Source organism: Theobroma cacao, chromosome 7 (assembly GCF_000208745.1).
Source record: "Theobroma cacao cultivar B97-61/B2 chromosome 7, Criollo_cocoa_genome_V2, whole genome shotgun sequence".
In the NCBI taxonomy this organism is placed as follows: domain Eukaryota; kingdom Viridiplantae; phylum Streptophyta; class Magnoliopsida; order Malvales; family Malvaceae; genus Theobroma; species Theobroma cacao.
The window spans coordinates 8,049,160-8,070,722 of record NC_030856.1 but is presented as its reverse complement, the minus strand read 5'-3'; the positions used below and the strand labels follow the sequence as shown (position 1 = coordinate 8,070,722).

Below are 21,563 nucleotides of genomic sequence, written 5' to 3'. Positions count from 1 at the left end.
ATTGAAGCGAAATCTTAGATAAGACTTAGGATAAGAGATGATATATGCTATCTTTGAACCGTTTGAACCTATTCCAGCTTACTTTGTTATATAATTTTATCCCTAATAACCCCTTTTGGGCCTAACTTTCTGTTTCTCTGTAAACACATATTTATGTTAGCCTAAGCCTTTTTATATATTGCCAATTTTGAACCTTTTACCCCTAAGTATTTTGATCTTTCTAGAAAGTACCTTGAGCTTAGAGTTAAATTAAGGGAGACAAATGAATTGATGAAAAAAAGTGCTTGGTGCTAGAAATCTACCTCTTGTTCATAATTGTCAAAAACAAATTTAGGGGTGAAAAAAAGAAGAGAAAAGAAAAAGAAATAAAGTGTGTTGTACAAAAGAAAAGTTTATTTTAAGTTTGGGGGTGCTGTGAGGAAGAATTTTTTTTTTTTTAGCTTTACATATGTTTTAGATTGATTATGTGTTTAGGGTGAATTTGAGCTTAGATATATCCTTGATCATACCTTGACCCTAGCCTTACATTATAAGCTCAATAAAAGACCTATTGATTCTTGAATAAGTGTTAGTTTACATTAGTAGAGAGAGCAATGAAAAGCAAACTTATGGGATTCTATTATTAATCTATGCTTAGAATTAGCATGCATCAATCCAAATTGCATAATATTTTTTGTAAGAGATTATTCACACATACAGAGGAAGTCCATTTGAAAGTGAGCTTTCATTTGATTTGATGCATGTATTTGAAGATTAAATGTATTTTACCTTAAGTTGAAATTGTGGGATAATTTTTAAGAAAAAATTGAGAAAGCATGACTTGGTGAATTTTTATCTCTTGAAAAGTTTCTCATTAATTTTCTTTGTTTTCCTTATTTTCTTTTCTTTTGTTCAAGGACTAGCAAAATGTTTAGTTTGCAGGCATGATAATTTTATGAATAAAATTCAATTTAGTGAAGAACGGTGTTTAAGGAGCTCGTGTACAATAGCAACATGATTAAGCTACACAAAAAGCATTTGGTCGTGCAAATACAAAAGACTAGACTTCATATATAGAATAGATCCTCTGAACTAACAACACAGAGCTCCATTTCACATATCCTAATTAGAAAGACTCACAAAAGGGCAACAGCAGACCCTAAACACAAAATATACCAATTGAAAACCAAACATCAAATTAGCAGCATGACGACATCCAAACAACCCTTCAATGATTCCACCTACTCAACGGGCATCCAGGCACCGGCTCATAAAACACACTTCCGGTAGCAGAATCCAAAACTTTGAGAACAAAGAAGCCTCATGAAAGAACAAACGGCAACGCTAGAAGACACTCCTACATCTTTTGACCAAACAGATCAGATGCCTGTATAAAGACACTCACATGGAAAAGGTTAGCAAAAACCATCCCCAAGTCGTAGTAGTTGCTATTTGTTAAGCTAGAAAAACGTCACATTGGACCACAGAAAATGGAATTGAAAAGTTAGAATATAATAGCTATAGAACTTTCAGAAAAAAAAAAAAGTGTATTAGCGCTATAGGACATTTGTCACGTGCTATAAAGGTTTATATGAGAAATGGGCTAAAATTATGTCAATTTCACCTCCTTTAAATCTGAAAAAATCTAGATCAAAGTTGAAGATTGATCTTTGTATTATCTTAATTTTAAAAATTTAATCTTTTCATCACAATTTCAATGAATTTAATCTTTGTACTATTATCAAATATTGGATTAAAAACAATTGATAATAATGTGAATATCTAATTATTAAATTGAGTGACGAGACAATCGTTTTATCACAAGACATGACACTTGCTTAATTTTTGGTCAATTAATTACTTATTTTGTACGCACGTTAAATTTTAGAATTGTCTTTCGACTGATAACATATTTTTTAATCAGGGTTTTAGTTTTAATTATAAATTATTACATTAGCTGAACAATGTGAATAAATAAGCTCAAGAGAATAAACAGAAAAGAAGGAGACAGAGACTCGAATTTGCAAATGGATGGGCAAAGAAGGTAGAGTCAAATGCACCATATCAAGAAGAAATAAATGAGAGAAGCAAAACGCAACGTTTTGCTATTTACTAGTCTTACCACAAGTTACTGTTAAAGAGTTACCTTTACTCACTATTTTTAAATGTTAGTTAGTTAGTTGACACAGATTAGTTAATTGCTTTTCTTCCTTTTATTCCCTGATTAGTTACAGGGCTGTATATAAAACTCACTGTACCCTGATTTTTCTGTGATGAGAAATGCATCTGACATTCTCCCATTTTTGTTTGTGCCTCTGCGCCGCCTGCCTCATCAATTTTGTCATGGTATCAGAGCGGGTCGAGGGTTTCTGCAGAGAATAGGCACAGCTAGCTCATAAAAAGGTTTCTGGATTTCCTGCTTCCTCTCTTCTTTGTTTCATCTGTAAGTTTCTCTTGGAATCTATTTTCTCATTGTTTGATTAGCAAGTTCTACTTGGCATTAAATCGAACAGATTTAGGGTCATTCACTAGTAGATCTAGAACCTGATGGCTGAGTATACAGAGTCGACTGAGTTGATGGCTCAAGCCTCAACAACTGCTGTTGCAAGATGAATATAATCAACAAAGAAAAAGTCATAATTGTTTAGAACATAGTGAAGACAGGCCAATAAAGTTCATGTGGCTAAAAGAATATCATGTCAACAAATTTTACCATTAGAAATTCACACTGTTAACGATTATATTCAATCTTATATTTAATGAAAATGTAGAGATTAAATTTCATTAAATTGTGGTATAAGGATTAAATCTTGGAGATCACAGAGAGACCAACCTTGTATTCAACAAAAATGACACATGGCATTTGAATCCAACTATCCAATATAGGTTTATTGTGTGAAACCGTAGATATAAATATTTATATATAAAGCGTGCATATGGTGTTTGAATATGTATATAGTATTGTTTGTTGTGTGGAACCGTAGGTATCAATGTGTATAAAGGATACACACGGTATTTAAATGCAACTAATTCAGTACACGTTAATGCGAGTGCAATAAAAGTCACAATAGAAAGGAACGTCGATGGACAACAAGTTGGATATGCCTTAGCTGACACAGTCTTTAGATCCATATATATCTTTCCATTTATGCAGGATGAGTATTTAAAGCTAGGCTAAAAAAGGAGAACTAAATCGGGATGTCAAAGTCATATTTGTTGGGCTATACAGTAGACATATGGAAAACGATCTCTTGGCGGCTGACTTCGCATGTATTTAAAGAGTTCATGACCAAGCACAGTTGTCTCACCAGTTCCATTTCATATTCCTCATGGGAAATACTCGCTTCTTACTCCCTCTCATTGTCGTGCTTTTGTATCATAATTTTGTAACTTTTGTGTCTATGGAATCACTTAACATCACCACAGACCAATTGGCTCTTCTTGCATTGAAATCTCATGTAACTTTTGACCCTCAGAATCTTTTGGCAACAAATTGGTCTAGCGCAACCTCGGTTTGCAACTGGATTGGTGTCAATTGCGGATCTCAGCAGCTCAGGGTCACAGCTCTGAATCTTTTTGGTATGAGTCTGGTAGGCACCATCCCACCTCACTTGGGAAATCTATCTTTCCTCTCCAGGCTTAACATTGGAAACAATAGTTTTCATGGTTCCTTACCCCACCAATTGGCTAATTTGCATCTGTTGAACTTTATAAACTTCGGCAACAACAGCATCAGTGGAGATATCCCAGCATGGTTTGGTTCCTTCGTTCAACTTCAAAGCTTATTTCTGCATGGTAACAACTTCACGGGTATAATCCCATCATCTTTGTGCTATTTGCCGAAGCTAGAGATCTTGAGGTTGGATAAAAATAATCTGCAAGGGCAGATTCCTGTCGAGATAGGAAATCTTTCTGCCTTAAAAACATTCTATTTGGATACTAATCAGCTTTCAGGTTCTATACCTCCCTCAATCTTCAACTTATCTTCATTGCAAATAATTGATCTTAGCAACAACAAACTCTCTGGTTTGATACCTTCCATTCCACTCAACATTTCTTCACTACAAATCATTGATTTCACCACTAATGCTCTCAGTGGTAGTCTCCTGTCAGATATGTTCGATAAACTTCCTAATCTGCAAGGGTTTTATTTAAGTGAGAACCTGCTTTCGGGCAGAATTCCAACAAGTTTATTCAAGTGCAAAGAGTTAACAGAGTTATCCTTATCTAATAATCATTTTGAGGGGAGTTTGCCTATGGAAATAGGAAATTTGACCATGCTTAGGAAATTGCAACTCGGTGCAAACAACCTCAGAGGTAAGCACCTATATATTCTTAAGATAGTTTTTCTTTTTAATATTATACGCCACATAATAATGTTTCTTGACATTTGGGTTGTACTTCTATTTTCTGTTTATCCATGCAGTAAAAAAAGTTTATGAAGCAGCAGTTATAAAAACCTACAGCTCCTATTGTATTAGCACACACCTACAAAATATAATTAAAAAAATAGTAATGAAAAAAGTTGAAGTTCTATTTTGAAAAATGAAAATAGTAATGAAATAGAGGGTGTTTTTTTAATGCATGTCTGATAAAAAGAACTAGCTGATTTGTAAGAGGAAATGAAAAGATATATATCCTTTCAATTTTATACTTTTAATGAGCTTTTAATAATTTTTTTGTCAACTCATTAAATGAGTTGGTATCTAGTTAACTCATTACACTCTCTCAATTTATAATTGGCTTTAAAAATAGTATAAATAGATTTATCTTCTTACAAAATAGATTTCGCAATTTTGTTTTCACTAGAAAAATGCATTTTGGAAGTCAATGTTATATGTATACGTCTGTGATTTATAGGCGTAGGCCTTTTTGGAAGTCAATGTTATATACAATGAATTTTTAATATGTTCCCCGGCCTTAAGCTATTGTACATTTGTCTGATTTAATCAAATCACTGAACTCTTATTTTCATCTAATTATATACTTAAGATGAGATAATAAATTCAATTAATGAATGTCAGTATTTTTCCTTTTTAAATTTAATGAAGAGGTTAATTATATTTTACAGGTCAAATCCCATGGCAGATTGGTTCTCTTATAAACTTAGAGACGCTTAGCCTTTCGGAAAACAACTTAGCAGGGCCTATTCCGTCAAGTATTGGGAATTTGACACTTCTTAAAAACCTTGATTTTTCCTCTAACAGCTTGTCAGGTACAATATCTCTCTATGTTATTTTATGCTAAGTTAATTTATTATATATTTATAACTTGGTACACAATCATCAATGCATCAATGCATACATTCATTTACTATTAAATTTGTCCCCACTATTAAAGTTGTTCCAAGTGAGGACAATTCTTAATTGAAGGCCACCTCATCAAAGATAAAAGGCTTTGATTAAAATGACATTAATAGACAAAATTCCAACTACGTTAGTTGTAAGCTCAAGACATCAAATTAGGGCAAATAATTAATTAAAAAATTTTCATGACAGCGAAATTATTTTAACAGTGGTGGCCCAAATAGAAGGATAGAAACCTTAATGGGCTAATCAGGTTGTTTGCTTTGATTACATATTCTTTGAAATTTTTTTTATTGTTTATATTGAAAAATATATAAGGCGGCTGTGAACAAATTGAATATGGCAGGTACACTTCCACTCAAGATTGGTAACCTACAGAGCCTAGAAATCTTATTCTTGGGAAATAACAGTTTCACTGGTAACGTCCCTCCTTCAATCTTTAACATCTCAACTGCAAGGGCCATTTGGCTTGGATTGAATCGCTTCTCAGGCCAGCTTCCATCAACCATAGGCCTTGGACTTCCAAAACTGCAAGGTCTTTATCTTGGATTAAATGAACTGAGTGGGCCAATTCCGGTCTCTATTACCAATGCCTCTCAGCTCATTTATCTTCAATTGTCCAATAATTCATTTTCTGGATCTCTGCCTGACAACCTTGGCAATCTAAGATATTTACAAGAGCTCGATCTTGGTCATAACAATTTCAGTAGCGAACCTTCATCCCCAGAATTGAGCTTTCTCTCATCATTGACCAATTGCAAAGACTTGGAAGTATTGATATTTGATGATAATCCACTGATTAATGGTGAACTTCCAATTTCTGTAGGAAATTTATCATCTTCTCTAACACTTTTCTATGGATCTCATAGCAACATCAAGGGCAACATACCAAGTGAAATTGGTAATTTAAGCAAGTTGCTATGGTTAGGTCTTGACCACAATAACTTGACGGGAACAATACCTACTACACTTGGAAGATTGACAGAGTTGCAAGATGTTAATATTGGGAACAATAAGCTAGAAGGATTCATTCCATCTGAGTTATGTCATTTGCAGAGGTTGACTTATTTAACTCTGACAGGGAACAGACTATCTGGACCAATACCAGCATGCTTAGGCGATGTCGTTTCTCTAAGAAATCTTTTCTTGGGCTCCAATAATTTTGCCTCTATCCCATCAACCTTGACAAGGCTTGATAGTATATTGTTCCTAGAATTGTCTTCCAATTCTCTAAGCGGCTCTCTCCCAATTGATATTGGAAAGTGGAAGTCCGTGACTAATTTGAATTTGTCAGATAATCAGTTTTCAGGTGCTATCCCGAGCAGCATTGGTGACCTCATAGACCTAACTCATCTCTCCTTCTCTGGTAACATGTTACAAGGTTCTATTCCTCAGTCTTTCGATGATTTGATAAGTTTGGAATTCTTAGATTTGTCAAGAAATAACCTCTCAGGAACGATCCCCAAGTCGTTAGAACAACTCTCACATCTCAAATATTTGAATGTCTCTTTCAATAGACTACAAGGAGAAATTCCTAATGGAGGATCATTTGTAAACTACTCGAGTCAATCATTTATGGGAAATGAAGCCCTGTGTGGTTCACCTCGATTTGAAGTCCAACCATGCAAATCTGATCCCTCTCGAAGGTCCAAGGGTACTGAGCTTTTAAAATATATTCTACCAGCAGTTGGCTTAGCAATATTAATATTGGCCGTGGTTATCATTTGTTTGCGGAGTCGAAACAGGAAAGCTGAAGTGACAACTGATCAAGAAAATATGCTACCATCAACTGAATGGAGAAGAATTTCTTACCATGAGCTCGATCAAGCTACAGATCGATTTTCTGAGAGCAAATTACTAGGGGAAGGGAGTTTTGGGTCAGTATACGAAGGGACTCTTTCAAATGGGATGAACATTGCAGTAAAAGTCTTCAAGGTAAATGTAGATAGAGCTCTTAAGAGCTTTGATGTTGAGTGTGAGGTCCTTCGCAACATTCGTCATCGAAATTTGGTCAAAATCATCAGTAGTTGCTCTAATATTGATTTTAAAGCCTTGGTACTTGAGTTCATGCCTAATGGAAACTTGGAGAACTGGCTCTATTCTCACAACCTTTTTCTGGATATTTCACAAAGGTTGAATATAATGATAGACATCGCATCCGCATTGGAGTATCTCCATCATGGTCATACCCCAGCCGTGGTTCACTGTGATTTGAAGCCCAACAATGTCCTGCTTGATAAAGATATGACTGCGCATCTGGGTGATTTTGGCATAGCAAAACTCTTAGGTGGAGAGGATTTAATGAAGCAAACCATGACGCTAGCAACTATTGGATACATGTCACCAGGTGATGGTTTTATATATATACATTTTTTGAAGAGTGATGGTTTTATATTATTATTGGCAATCTTAGATGATATTTCTACTCATATATGCTTACATGAACATGCACTTACATATGTAGTCTTCAAATTCTTCACTAAATTTTAAGCATTTATTTTTCATTATTTTGCAAAAACAAATATACATTTTGATGACTGATTTAAATTAATTTTCTATATAGAATATGGTTCAGAAGGAATTGTTTCTACAAAAGGGGATGTGTATAGTTTTGGTATTCTTCTAATGGAAACCTTCACAAGAAAAAAGCCGACAAATGAAATGTTCACAGAAGAAATGAGCTTGAAGTGTTGGGTGAAAGAGTCATTACCATCTGCCGTAGTTAATGTTGTAGACAACGATTTGCTAAATACCGGAGAAATAGAACTCTTAGCAACAAAGGATTGTATATTCTCTATTTTGCAATTAGCCTTGGAATGTTCAGCAGAGTTGCCGGAGGAGAGGATTGACATGGAAGAAGTTGTTGCTAGGTTGGAGAAAATCAAAGTCATGTTTTTAAAGAAAGTTGAACAAGGAGGAGGTGATTCAAGACATAACGGAGTTAGAAGCAGCGGATAGAGGAGTCGAGTTGCATTTTTAAACAGCTGCTTTGTGCGTTTTGTTCATGTCAAGATGTTTAGCATGGAGAAGTTTTAAGGAATAGAACCAGGCTGCCTGCTAGGAGATGGATGCAAGAATGCAACCAGGGCTTTTGGAGATAGTGAACGATTCCTGAATTGAGATGATCAGGCTAAGGGACGTCAACCACAGGCTTTTACTTTGGGATGGAGCGTTTACTAGATGCTTTAAGTGAAGGCAGTATGTTTGGGTTATAATTTCTTTTGTGTAATTTGGAGTGATATTGTTTTTTTGTTTTGTTTTCATATTGTTTTGATATATGTATGTATTGACATCAGGTTAATATGTTGTTAATTTGATGAATGAGATAGGCCCTCAGTTTGTTAAGGGCTCGATTTTTCCATGATAACACTTTTTTTGTTTTGAGTAGTTAAGTCTTTTTGTAATTGTACTACTCTCTTTCTCTCTATAGCTTGACTTCCAATGCTATTAGAAATATTTGATCTACAAGATTCAAGAGTTGTTATAACATACAAGCTTTTGAACTTATTAAAAATTTTACTTTTTTAAAAAAGAATTTAAATAATAAAGGACAAAAGAATATGGTTTCTAGTTTTCCAAATATTAATACAAATAAAGTTTTTTTTTATTTTAATTTTTTGACTCTATACAAAATACTCAGATGGAGCTTTTAACAAGTGCAAGAGTCACAAATTAATTTTAGGAATGATTTCTCTTGGCATGTTTTTCTATCTTACTATCTCACACACATACGCATACACAAATGTAATATTTAGATGTTCAATCACATTTGCAGGCTTGACTTGACTCAGGTCAAGTCTTGGACAAGATTTATAATGTTTAAACTCCATCCAAGATATCATTACAATGAGAGTTATTTTTTATTTAATTTTAATTTTAAAATTTATTTAAAACTATTAAAATAGTAGTATAAAAATATTTTTTATAGTTTAATAATAAAGTGAAATTAAATGGGCTTAAACATTGGCACATGTAGAGCCAAGCGCCATACTAATTGTCGTGTGAATAGGTGATGATAATGTGAATTTTGAGTGGTCAACAATATTTGCTTTACGGATGGGAGTTCGAAAGCCATAGTTTCTTTACGGATTCATCCAAACTTTTTTTATAGTTTTTCTTTTAATGGATACTAGACTATGGCCAGTGCGTTGCACACGGACCTCATTTTATCCTTATCTGTTTTTTTTTTCTCTTTCTACCTCTCTTTTCTTTCCTTTTTCTCTTTTTCTTATGCCTCCACATGGGTAAAAGAGGAAGCCCCTTTGAGAAATCCTTTTACTTATGTTATAGATGTGTGCTTCTATTTCATATTTTGGTTACTTCTTTGTCAAGCGCATCACCAACATCACCACAGACCAATTGACTATCAAATCGCATGAAACTTTTGACCTTCAAAATCTTTTAGCAACCAAAGGTCTATTGCTTCCTCCGCTTGTAAGTGGATAGGTATCACTTGCGGATAAAGGCACCTTAGAGCCTCAGCTCTAAATCTTTTTCGCATGGTCCAGGCTGGTACCATCACACCTCATTTGAGAAATCTATCTTTTATTAGAGTTACAGATAGCAACAGTGAACTCAACATAAAGATAAAACTTAATCCTCAATCAAAGGTCAATCCAAAAATAAGAGACAAGCATAAAGGAATGACATAGATAATCATTAAGAATGATATGTTTAAATTTATAGATGAGATATGTTTTATCTAAATTAAAATTTTGATAATTATCTTATCAATTAGAATCTTGATAACTATCTTATCTTATCATCTGTGTACTATAAAGACATCATTGTGAAATGAAAATACTAAGGCAGTTTTCTTCCATATTCAATATCATGGATTGAATTTCTAGTGATGCTTGTTGCTGTAATAAAATTCACCTCCTTTTTCATAAGTCTAGTTTAGTTAGTAGAGGCTCTTGAGATATCATATATGCTGATGTTTGGGAGCCTACTAAAGGTTACTAATATTATATCTCTTTTATTGATCACTATGCTAGATATATCTAGTTCTTTTCACTGAAATTTAAATTTGAATGTATTTTCTCTTTTTCCTAAATTTAAGAGTTTAGTTGAAAGTTATTTTAAAATTTCTATTATTATAATATATTCTATTTGTAGGGGTGAATTTACAAAATTACAATCTTTCTTCAGTTCATTTGGGATACAACATTTACGGAGACTTCCATATACCCCTTAACACAATGCAATAATGTAGACATTGATGTATTGTTGAAACTATACTTACTTTACTACATTCATCACCCATATCATTATCATATTGGTCTTTTGTTGTTTCCACTGTAATTTATTTTTTAAATAGATTGTCATCTCCTTTCATTAGAAACAACTGTCCTTATCAATTACTTTTTAATTAGGATCCTAATCATGCTAGACTCAAAATTTTTGATTGTTTATGTTATCCATGGATTAAACCTAATAACACACATAAACTTCAAAGAAAATATATAGCTTGTGTGTTTCTTAGTTACCATAAGCATCAAAGTGCTTACCTATGTCTTGATCCTTAATCTGAGAAAATTTTCACATTAAGACATATTTTGTTTGATGAACTCTAATTTTCATTTGCTACCAAGTATGCATCCAACACTTTAGTTTCTAATATTTCTTACTCACAATGTCATTCGTGACACACCTATAATTGATCCAACCTATGCAACACTTGCTCAAATGCAACTTTGTCTTCCAGACCCACTTCTCATTCAGCTCTGCAAGTGGCTGACGTGCGTGATAGTTTTTCCACACATGTAATTACCTCTTCCCCTCTTCCTGATTCAATTGTTAACCAAAATCTATAGGATTTTGTGCCACCTCAACCTCAAAGAACACATCTTATGGTTACTCAGATCACAAAATAATATTTTTAAACCTAAATGCCCTTCATCTAGCCACCATTTATCCTCTTTTAGAATCCCATGAACCAGCTCGTGCTACACAAGCTATCCGATATCGACGTTGGCAGCAAGCTATGCTTGATGAATATACTATCCTTACAAATAATGACACATGGGAATTGGTTCCACCTCTTAACAAATAAGAACTCCGATGATTCCATTTCCAGATACAAAGCTAGATTGGTGCTAGATTGGTGCTAGATTGGTGGCAAAAGGATTCACCCAAAGGCTTGGTTTTGATTTCAATGAAACGTTTACTCTTGTAGTCAAACTTGTCACCATAAGGTTGGTTTTATGCTTGGCAGTCTTTAATAGCTTGTCACCATAAGGTTGGTTTTATGCTTGGCAGTCTCTAATAGCTTGCCATTGCATCAATTGGATGTAAACAATGCCTTCCTACAAGGCACACTAACAGATGGGATATGCATGAAGCAATCCCTAGTCTAGTATGACAAGGCCAAGCCTTATTTTGTCTACAAGCTTAAGAAGGTGATCTATGGCTTTAAACAGGCACTTCAAGCGTGGTACCAAGTCTTAAGCAGTTTTCTGTTTTCATCTAGCTTCACTCAATCAGTAGCTAATGCATCCTTATTCATTTATCACTGTAATGACATAACTGCATATCTACTTATCTATGTTACTAATTTGATTCTGACAAGAAATAACAAGACATTTCTCTCTAGGTTTGTTCAAAGTCGTTCATCACAATTTTGAATCAAAGATCTTAGTTTCCTAAGCTACTTTCTTGGCATTGAAGTTTTTCCTACACCAAAAGGTTTTTTTTCTATCTCAACATAAATATATCTCAAATATTCCAATCAAAATTGGTATGTCAGGTGCAAAAGAATCAAATACACCAATCTTTATTATAGCTCACCTCAATTTACATGATGGTTCTGCAGCAACCAATGACAACGAATTCGGGAAAATTGTTGGTTCTCTCTAATATCTTGTTCTTACTAGACTTGATATTTGTTTTGCTGTTAACAAACTCTCTCAATTTATGCATAAACAATCAACGCTGCATTATCAAGCATTGAAGAAAGTACTAAGATACTTTAAAGGAACCTTGTTCTATGGTTTATTCATTAAAAAAATAAAACTACTCTATCTTTGCAAGTCTTCACAGATTCTGATTGGATAGGAAATCTTGATGATAAGACCTCTATTTTTGTCTTTATCATATATCTTGGAAGGACTTCAATCTCTTAGAGTTCAAAGAAACAAAAGACAGTAACTAAGTCCTCTACAGAGCCTATTATTTCAAAAGAAACATGGATTCGGTCTCTCGTTCAAGAACTTCAGATAGTCTTACCTAGTTGTCCCACTGTGTACTGTGATAACATAAGTGCCACTCACCCTTGCAAAAACTCAATCTTTCATATGACGATGAAACATTTGCAATTAGAATTTTTTGGTCAAAGAAAAAGTGAAACAAGGGCAACTTCACGTCAACTATATTCCCATAGAACATCAATTAGCATATGCACTTACTAAACTGCTACCAAAGCGAGGTTTTAGTTCATTCTATCCAAGATTGGACTCGCTAATGGTACCACCATCGTACGGGGGCATATTGGAGTTACAGATAGCAATAGTTAGCTCAACATGCAGATAAAGCTTAATCTTCAATCACATGCAAATGAAGGTCAATTTAAGAACAAGAGACAAGTATAAAGGATGACATAGATAGATATTAAGGATGATATATTTAAATCTATAGATGAGATATGTTTTATCTAAACTAGAATCTTGATAACTATCTTCTCAATTAGAATTTTGATAAGTATCTTATCTTATCATCTTTGTACTATAAATACATCATTGTGAAATGGAAATACCATGGTGGGTTTTTTCCATATTCAATATCCTATATTAAATTTCTTTGTACCTCTACGGGTTCTGCACATTGTGTGTAATGTTAAATTTGAAGTATAATTAATTTAATTAATTCACAACATACCATAACAAAATTTAGAACATAAAAGTGTATTTGATTCGTGATACATAATTTCACAATGCTAATACTACTAACTAAATTAATTGTTGAGAATCAATGCACTAAAATCTTCCTCCTTTTATCTATTAACTTTTGAATGGATAAGAATCTTAAGATTTTTGGTGTAGAAAGAGAGAGGACCTAGGCTTTGCTTTTATATAATAAATCCTTAGTCCTACCCATTATAAAATTTAAGCTTCTCTACACAGGTCTATACTCTTAAGCTCATATTTAACATTGGAGTCTACTCCACTTTATTAGATCATATTAGGAATTATAGTATTGTCTCTTTATCAAGATCACATAAGCTTAACCCAATTTTTATAAAAAAAAAACCAAAATAAATTTAAGTCTACACTGTATTTTTTGAAAAACTGTAATAATCTCCTACTTGAACTGCATTATTTAAATTCCAAATTTGAAAACACATGTTGTTAAAAACAAACTCACAAGCTAAGATAACTTGAAATTTTATGAACTCAATTTAAAAACAAATTGATTACTAGGCTTTCTCCAAAGTGTTTTTCTGTCCAATAAGAAGTTTTGGAAGACAGATTATAGAGAATAAATCACCAACATTTTCCTCAATGAGTTTGATACTAGGATATAAATGGTAACTACTATGAATATAGCAATAGATTAAAGATATGTTAAGATATTCCAAAAAATGTATAAAAGGAACTACAATAGCAGTCGATGGAATCAGTGTGCATTACCGCCTTGAACCTTTCGTTGTGCTTGGATTCAGCAAGTCGCACTACAGAATTAACATTGATAACGTGGTGGGTAGGTGGAACAATAGGCTGTGGGCACGTACGCATTAAAAGAAAATATATTCCATCTCTTCATTTTCTCTCTGCTGTAGGTGGTGTCATTAATTATACGTACGTTGTCTATTGTGTGGTTCTAAGCATACGGTGTATAAATGCAACCCTGAAAGTTATATAGATATTTTTTACTGTCTTATCCACGAAAATTAGTCACAATTTTAGTCAATCAATTAAGAAAAAAAATAGAAAAGAAAGAAGTAACAAAAGAAAAGAAAAAGGAAAAAGGGGACGTGCGTGTGAATGGAATGAAGTCTGGAAATGCCGTATATTTGATACTTTTTACCTTTTGCAGTTGCCTTGAGAATTCCATTCCATTCCCCATTCCTCAAACCACATAATCTCATCATGAGAAATGCTCGCTTTATCCTCAATCGCTCAAAGATAAAGATAAAGGCCTTAATCGCTCAAAGACCATGAAGAGTACTTCAAAAGGATAACACATAAAATCCCATCATCAAAATATCTCAACCATCCTCCATGAAAAATTATGCGCAATACTCCTTCCTCCTCCCACCCCTCATACCCTCCCACTATCACCCCACCTCCCAGTAACTCATCTCCAGCTCCTTAGGAGCAACAAAAGACACCACCTAAACTCCTTACTTGCAACGACTTCCATCACCTCCCTCATACCCTCCATCCCGGACCAACAATCAAAACATTCCCAAACCACAAAACAGCCCATAGGTAATAGTGTATCTTAACTAGATAATTTATATAATTATTTTAACTAATAGTACATACATATATCTTCCTACTTAATTAAAAGCCGAGGAAAAATTAATTTTTTTTCCTCTTCCACCCATGTAGTGGGTGTACTAAAAACTAGTTAATAGGTAAAAATCGCAATACCATTCAAATATAAGAGGGGACTTACCTAATCCACTCTGTCCTTTCCGAATATGCAGTCCATGGCTGTTAACAAAGATTAAATCTTAATTTAGGAAAATATTAATATTTGTTTACAAGTTAACATTTTTTTTATTGCTTTGGAAGTAGAAGAAACAAGTACGGAGAGTATTAGTGTTTTCTATATAAAGGCAATGAAGTAGCACATGTTTCCAAGTTGAAACAATACTACAAAGATTTAGCTGGAAATAGGGTCCACGGCCACTTCCCCGTTCTCCAACTTGTTTATAATCCTCCACTCTGCTTCTCTTTTCTTTCTCTTCCTTCTGATCTGCTCTTCAAAAAGGAGCTATGCCTTTGACGGAAAAACAACCAGTACGGTGGAAAGCGAGGATCTTCTTCATACTCACGTTCTTCGAACCAGTTCTCTACTGCCATCAACTTCTTCATTTAGCAAAGGTTTAATTAATATCCGTAGCTTTAAGGTTTTCTACAGAATTACTTTCTCCATCCCTTAGTCTTTCTCCTTCTACTCTTCTGAGGCGTAATTCCAAAACTGTCCACATTCACAGTATTACTCTTTCAATATTTGACATTCTTTTGGGCATCAAACATCAATATAGTAGGATATTAAAATTTTAATATAAATTAACTTAAAATCAAAATATTTTTCTTAATTTTCATGTCAATTAAATCAAATATGAACAACCAATTCAAGAAAGCGAGAGTAATTAACGTCTCCCGCTATCATGAATTAATAGCTCAAGTAGTCAGGGCGGAAAGTAGGTAAGATTTTTTAGACTTTTTATTTTGGTTACTTAAGTTTGAAAAATCAAGTTTTTAGTTTATAAAAGTTAATGTTTTGATCACTTAGCTATTAAAATTTAACGACTATCTGACTTGGTTTTTCATGTGAACTACTTTTGATCATATAAATATAGACATGAGAAGTTGCCAAAGTTAGCTACAGTGGAAATGTTGTGTGATCAAAACAGTAGCTTTTTATAAATGTTAGTAATCAAAATGTGATTTTTTAAAGTTCGGTAATCAAAACAAAAACTTTTGAGAAATTAAGATAGGATCAAATGAGTAATTTATCTTAAATTTTAATTTCAAACAAAGTGCTTTCATAGAGGGAAAAAAATTCATTGATAAATTATGCAAATTGACTAGGAAAACATTTTCGTCACTTGCTCAGCTATTGGTGCAAATTTGCAATAAGTCAAACCATTTCAAAATAGGTTTAAAAATTGATTATTTAAAATGTCATGCAAATCAGTCATGAAATGACTAAAAGCCAATCACGCAATACCTATCAATCAGTCATGCAATATCTTATTAACTAGTCACGCAATACTTAAAAATCAATCATACAATTCCCTATCAACTAGTCATGCAATGTGTAAAAATTGGTTTTGCAATTTCCTATTAACCAATCATACAATACTTAAAACCCCTAAATCCAATGCCTAAAATAAATCATGCATGTCCTATCAACCAATTACACAAACCTTAAGTCACGTAATGCCTAAAACCTTTAAACCCAATGACTCAAACTAGTCATGCAACTAGTCACACAAAACCTAAGTCACGCAATACTTAAAACCCCTAAACCCAATGCCTAAAACTAGTCACACATGCCCTACCAACATTCAACCCAAAAACCACCAACACTACCAAATTCCATTTAACAAAGTCAATAACTTCAAACAATATACTATATTCTATTTAATAACATAATCAACGAATATGCCTACCTTTATACTCAAACCACTCCAAAATGCTTCTATTAATGCTTAAAATGCTCAAAACTTGACTTGGCGAGGAATGCTCTTGAGATGAATGGTCTATCGAGGAAAGCGGAGAAATTATAATGGTAAAAATTTTGACCCAAACATATGGGTTGGTTTGAAGCGTGGATATAAACATATGGGTCGATTTTATTAACAGTAATTTTATCCAAAATTAAGTTCTCTTGGTTAAAAATAGTTAAAATTATGAGAGTGCTATTTTCAAAAACAACTTATACATGAGCGATAGTTTTGAAAAGAACCCTTTATTTTTTGAAAGTTTTATAATTTTACGTCTATAATAATTTTTTGTTTGGTGAGATGCCCCACAACAATTAGTCAACAACTAATTTTAATAAACTTAAAGACTAACATAAAACCTATTGCAATAGAATTATTTCCAAACCTCACTTCCTCACAACCACCACCTCTTATTTTTTTTTTTTGGAATTCTCACCAACAACAAAGGCTGCATATTGCCTTCCATGTTTTATTTTTCACAAACCACTTGGATGGAAAGGTCAAAGTGCATTCCTATCAGAAGGTTTTTGCAATTGGAAGAAAGTGAATCCCAAAGAGAAGTGTACTTTTATAGTCCATGAAGGCAAAGTAACTAATTCTTCACATAAGCAAGCAATAGCTTCTTGTAAAATTCTGATGCCCAATCTTAGCATGCAATAGTTAGTAAAAAGGATCTTTATTTTGCACTTAACATACAGTTGGAGTGATTTGTATAATTTTCACTTGAAACTTTTTTATTTAAATTAGTTTATATTTTTGTCAAATATTGAACTTCTAATATGACAATTTTATAAACATTGTCTTCACCCCAAACGCGAAATCCTCACTCCATCATTGATTATGAGACTTACTCCAAAATATCTTTCTGTTGAATAAAAAAGTTTCAAAGGCAAATATAGAGAATATATCACCAACTGTTTTCCCAATGAGTTTGATGTTACGATATAAATGGTAACTACTATGAATATAGCAATAGACTAAAGAGATGTTGAGATATTAATATGTCTAAAGGAACTACAATAGAAGTCGATGGAATCAGCGTGCATTACAGCCTTGAACCTTTCGTTGTGCTTGGATTCATCAAGTCTCTCGACAGAATTAACATGGATAACGTGGTGGGTAGGTGGAGCAATTGGTTGTCGGCACGTACGTGTTAAAGAAAATATCTTTCATCTCTTCATTTTCTCTCTGCTATAGGTGGTGTCATTAATTATACGAAACTTTTAGGTTGTCTATGGTGTGGTTCTAAGCATACGGTGTACAAATGCAACCCTGAAAGTTATAGGTATTTTTGCTTGTCTTATCCACGAAAATTAGTCACAAATTTATTCAATCAATTAAGAAAAAAAAATAGAAAGAAAGCAGTACCAAAAGAGAAGAAGAAGGGCAAAGGGAACGTGTATGTGAATGGAATGAAGTTTGGAAATGCCATATATTTGATACTTCCTTTCTAGATCCATGACATTCACAACCAATAATTCATACGTGACCAATTGCAGTTGCCTTGAGAATTCCTTTCCATTCCATTCCGCATTCCTCAAACCACATAATCTCATCATGAGAAACGCTCGCTTTATCCTCCCTCTTGTTGTTGTGCTTCTGTTTCATAACTTTGTTACTTCTTTGTCTGTAGAATCACCCAATATCACCACAGACCAATTGGCTCTTCTTGCATTGAAATCCCATGTAACTTTTGACCCTCAAAATCTTTTGGAGACCAATTGGTCAACTGCTACATCGGTATGCAATTGGATCGGTGTCACTTGCGGAGCCAAGCATCTCAGGGTCACAGTTCTAAATCTTTTTGGTATGGGTCTAATCGGCACCATCCCACCTCACTTGGGAAATCTGTCTTTCCTCTCCAGGCTGAACATGAGAAACAATAGTTTTCATGGCTCATTACCCAACCAATTGGCGAATTTGCACCGGTTGAACAATATAAATTTCGGTAACAACAACCTCAATGGAGAAATTCCGTCATGGTTCGGTTCCTTTACTCAACTTCAAAACTTGTTTCTGTATGGTAATAACTTCACAGGTGTAATCCCATCATCTCTGTGCTTTTTACCCAAGTTAGAGATATTGGTCTTAGATTATAATCAGATTTCAGGTTCCGTACCTCCCTCAATTTTCAACCTATCTTCATTGCAAGTACTTGATCTAAGTAACAACAAACTTTCTGTTTCGATACCCTCCATTCCACTCAACACTTCTTCGCTGCAACTCATTGACCTCTCCTTTAATCAGATTTCAGGTTCCATACCTCCCTCAATTTTCAACCTATCTTCATTGCAAGTACTTGATCTAAGCAACAACAAACTCTCTGATTCGATACCGTCCATTCCAGTCAACACTTCTTCGCTGCAACTCATTGACCTCTCCGTTAATCTTCTCAGTGGTAATCTCCCGTCAGATCTGTGTAATAGATTTCCTAATTTGCAAGGGCTTTCTTTAGGTGGGAACCTGCTTACGGGGAAAATTCCAACTAGTTTATTCAAATGCAAAGAGTTAATGGAATTGACCTTATCTTATAATCATTTTGATGGAAGTTTGCCTTTGGAAATTGGAAATTTGACTATGCTTAAGAAATTGCTGCTTGAGGGGATCAATCTCAAAGGTACATATGCATTGATAGACTATCTAAAGTTTCTTTGTCCATTGTTTTTTAACATAATTGTTTTTTTAAAAGAGAATTTAAGTCCATACTCTTTAAATAAGAAGATCATTCATTAATCAATAAATCAAATATTCAAGTGTATTTTTTTTACATAAATTTAAATATTACAAAATCATTTTTCTCCACGTTTGGATTGAGACTTCTATTTTTATTTTGTTTGTTCATGCAAAATAAAAAATTGATGAAGCGTTGTAAGAATCTACTTCTCAAATAAAGAAATAAAAAATTTGCAACTATTTTTTCTCTAGAAAAATGCTTTTTGAAACTCAATGTTGTATGGAGTATGTCTTTTGATTTATTTATCTGAATACGCCCCTGTTTTTCCTTCTTATTTTTTGTAGGATGAAATCACATGATTTATCCATTGAATGAACATTTTTTTTTGAAAAAAACAAGGAAAAGAAGTTGCTTGACACTGTTAATCTTTTAAATTTTTTTGTCTAAAAATAGAATTAGGCTTCTATAGAAATGGGCTTGCTAGAAGCCCAAGCTTTTTGCCATTTTCTATTTTTCCTTTGTAATTTAAAGATGTTAATTATATTTTACAGGGCAAATCCCATGGCAGATTGGTTCTCTTCTAAAGTTAGAGACACTTATCTGCTCAGAAAATAACTTAGAAGGACCTATTCCTTCAAGTATTGGGAATTTAACACTTCTTAAGGTCCTTAATTTTGAGTCTAACAGCCTGTCAGGTACACTATCTCTCTATGTTTTTTCCTTCTATTGACTCTCTCTAAGTTATTTCATTCTATTGACTCATGGACTACTTTGTGAGAGGTTAGCATTTATATCCCACATACTTTCCTCAGAGAAATATTTGAATATGAAACTTTTAGGTTGAGATTTTTTTATGCAAAAAAAAAAAACTTTGAGTTAGATTCTTTATTTAGAAAATATATGTATCTATTATTAAGCAAAATGTTTCTATATTGAAATTTCAAATATTAACTGTTGCCTGTAAATTGGTCAATCATTTTGATAGATTAAATTTTAGTTTACATTCAATTCACACACTAATTATAATAGAGGAGAATATTATTAAAAATTATAAATTAAAATATATTTGTACTAATTTGGATTCAAATAAGAATATTCAGTTTCATTGATTTTAAATGTGTTTAAAAGCTACGTAATTGGACAAATTCAAAAAGACTATGAGGAGCACACCAAAAAAACTCATACATACATGTTGGTCACTATGTAAATTAAAAAGTCTACGTTAATGAGTTTACATATATATATATATATAAACATCCCACTTTTAAGTGATGTAAGATATTACGTTCACATGAGAACCTTGGAAATTTTAGTGGTCCCAATAGGAGGACTGAAACTTTTGTTGGACTACTCAGCTTCTTTCCTCAAAACACATTACAACAAATTTAACTTAAAACAGCACACTTTTAAAATGTGCTACTAAAAATATTATTTATAACACTTTTTTTATGCTTTTTAAACATTTTTGTAGATATAACTTCACTATATAAATTTTTAAATGCATTATAAATAAAATGTAACGATAGAGATTGTATATACTAGCAAAAGTTACACTTTTTTATATTGTTATTAAATGTGAAAAAAGTGAAATTAAAAGTTTAAATAACTGCACTTTTTAAAATTTTACTATAAAAAAAAATATGTTACCTAAAAAAGTGTGATTAAAATTCAATTTTTTATAGTATACTACATATTCTTGTTTTTTAAATTAATTTTTGAATTTATTATTGATTAGTTTTAAGAAGGATATTTCTCTTGCTACCTAGTTGTAATTATTATTTATTTTTTATTTAATAACGCTGCATATTAATAATTAACCAACAAATTTGCATGTGGAGGTGTTTTAGTCATTTTGGGCTGAAAATGAAAAAAAAAGAAAAAGAAAAAAGAAAAGACATGGAGAGAAAGAAAGTTGGAACTATCAAATTCTTCTTTTTATCGGGAGGGAGAGGAAGCGACGAAGACTATGTAGATGATGAAGGGATAAGGAGATTGGCATGGCATTGGCGTCGACATGTCCCTGTCCGATCTTGGAACCCATGTGGAAATCGAAGGCCCCGCCCCCCTATTGGCAAAGTTTTCCGTCTGTTTGGGCTAAAGATTCTCCTCATGTGAACAACCGAGTCTCGACGATGTATCTAGCTAGCTATGCATCCCATATCTTCTCTTCCTCCTTTGCTTATATAAATGGCTAAACCAACGA

The 21,563-nt window shown here is 33.2% G+C and overlaps 1 protein-coding gene and 1 pseudogene across 1 annotated transcript; both read left to right on the top strand.

Annotated features, from left to right (window-relative positions):
• Positions 3,224-8,712, top strand: LOC18594309 (probable LRR receptor-like serine/threonine-protein kinase At3g47570). The gene is made up of 4 exons (XM_018124826.1): positions 3,224-4,296; positions 5,051-5,194; positions 5,632-7,632; positions 7,849-8,712. Exons 1-4 carry the CDS (start codon positions 3,309-3,311, stop codon positions 8,241-8,243), a joined length of 3,528 nt encoding a protein of 1,175 aa, XP_017980315.1. The 5' UTR covers positions 3,224-3,308; the 3' UTR covers positions 8,244-8,712.
• LOC18594310 overlaps positions 17,923-21,563 on the top strand; it is a 6,347-nt pseudogene continuing 2,706 nt past the window's right edge.

Excerpts from the sequence above, each read along its gene's own strand:
- LOC18594309 (XM_018124826.1), top strand. The coding sequence starts at position 3,309 with ATGGGAAATACTCGCTTCTTACTCCCTCTCATTGTCGTGCTTTTGTAT. Across the intron at positions 4,297-5,050 it reads CGGTGCAAACAACCTCAGAG|GTCAAATCCCATGGCAGATT; the intron begins GTAAGCACCTAT and ends TATATTTTACAG. Across the intron at positions 5,195-5,631 it reads TTCCTCTAACAGCTTGTCAG|GTACACTTCCACTCAAGATT; the intron begins GTACAATATCTC and ends TGAATATGGCAG.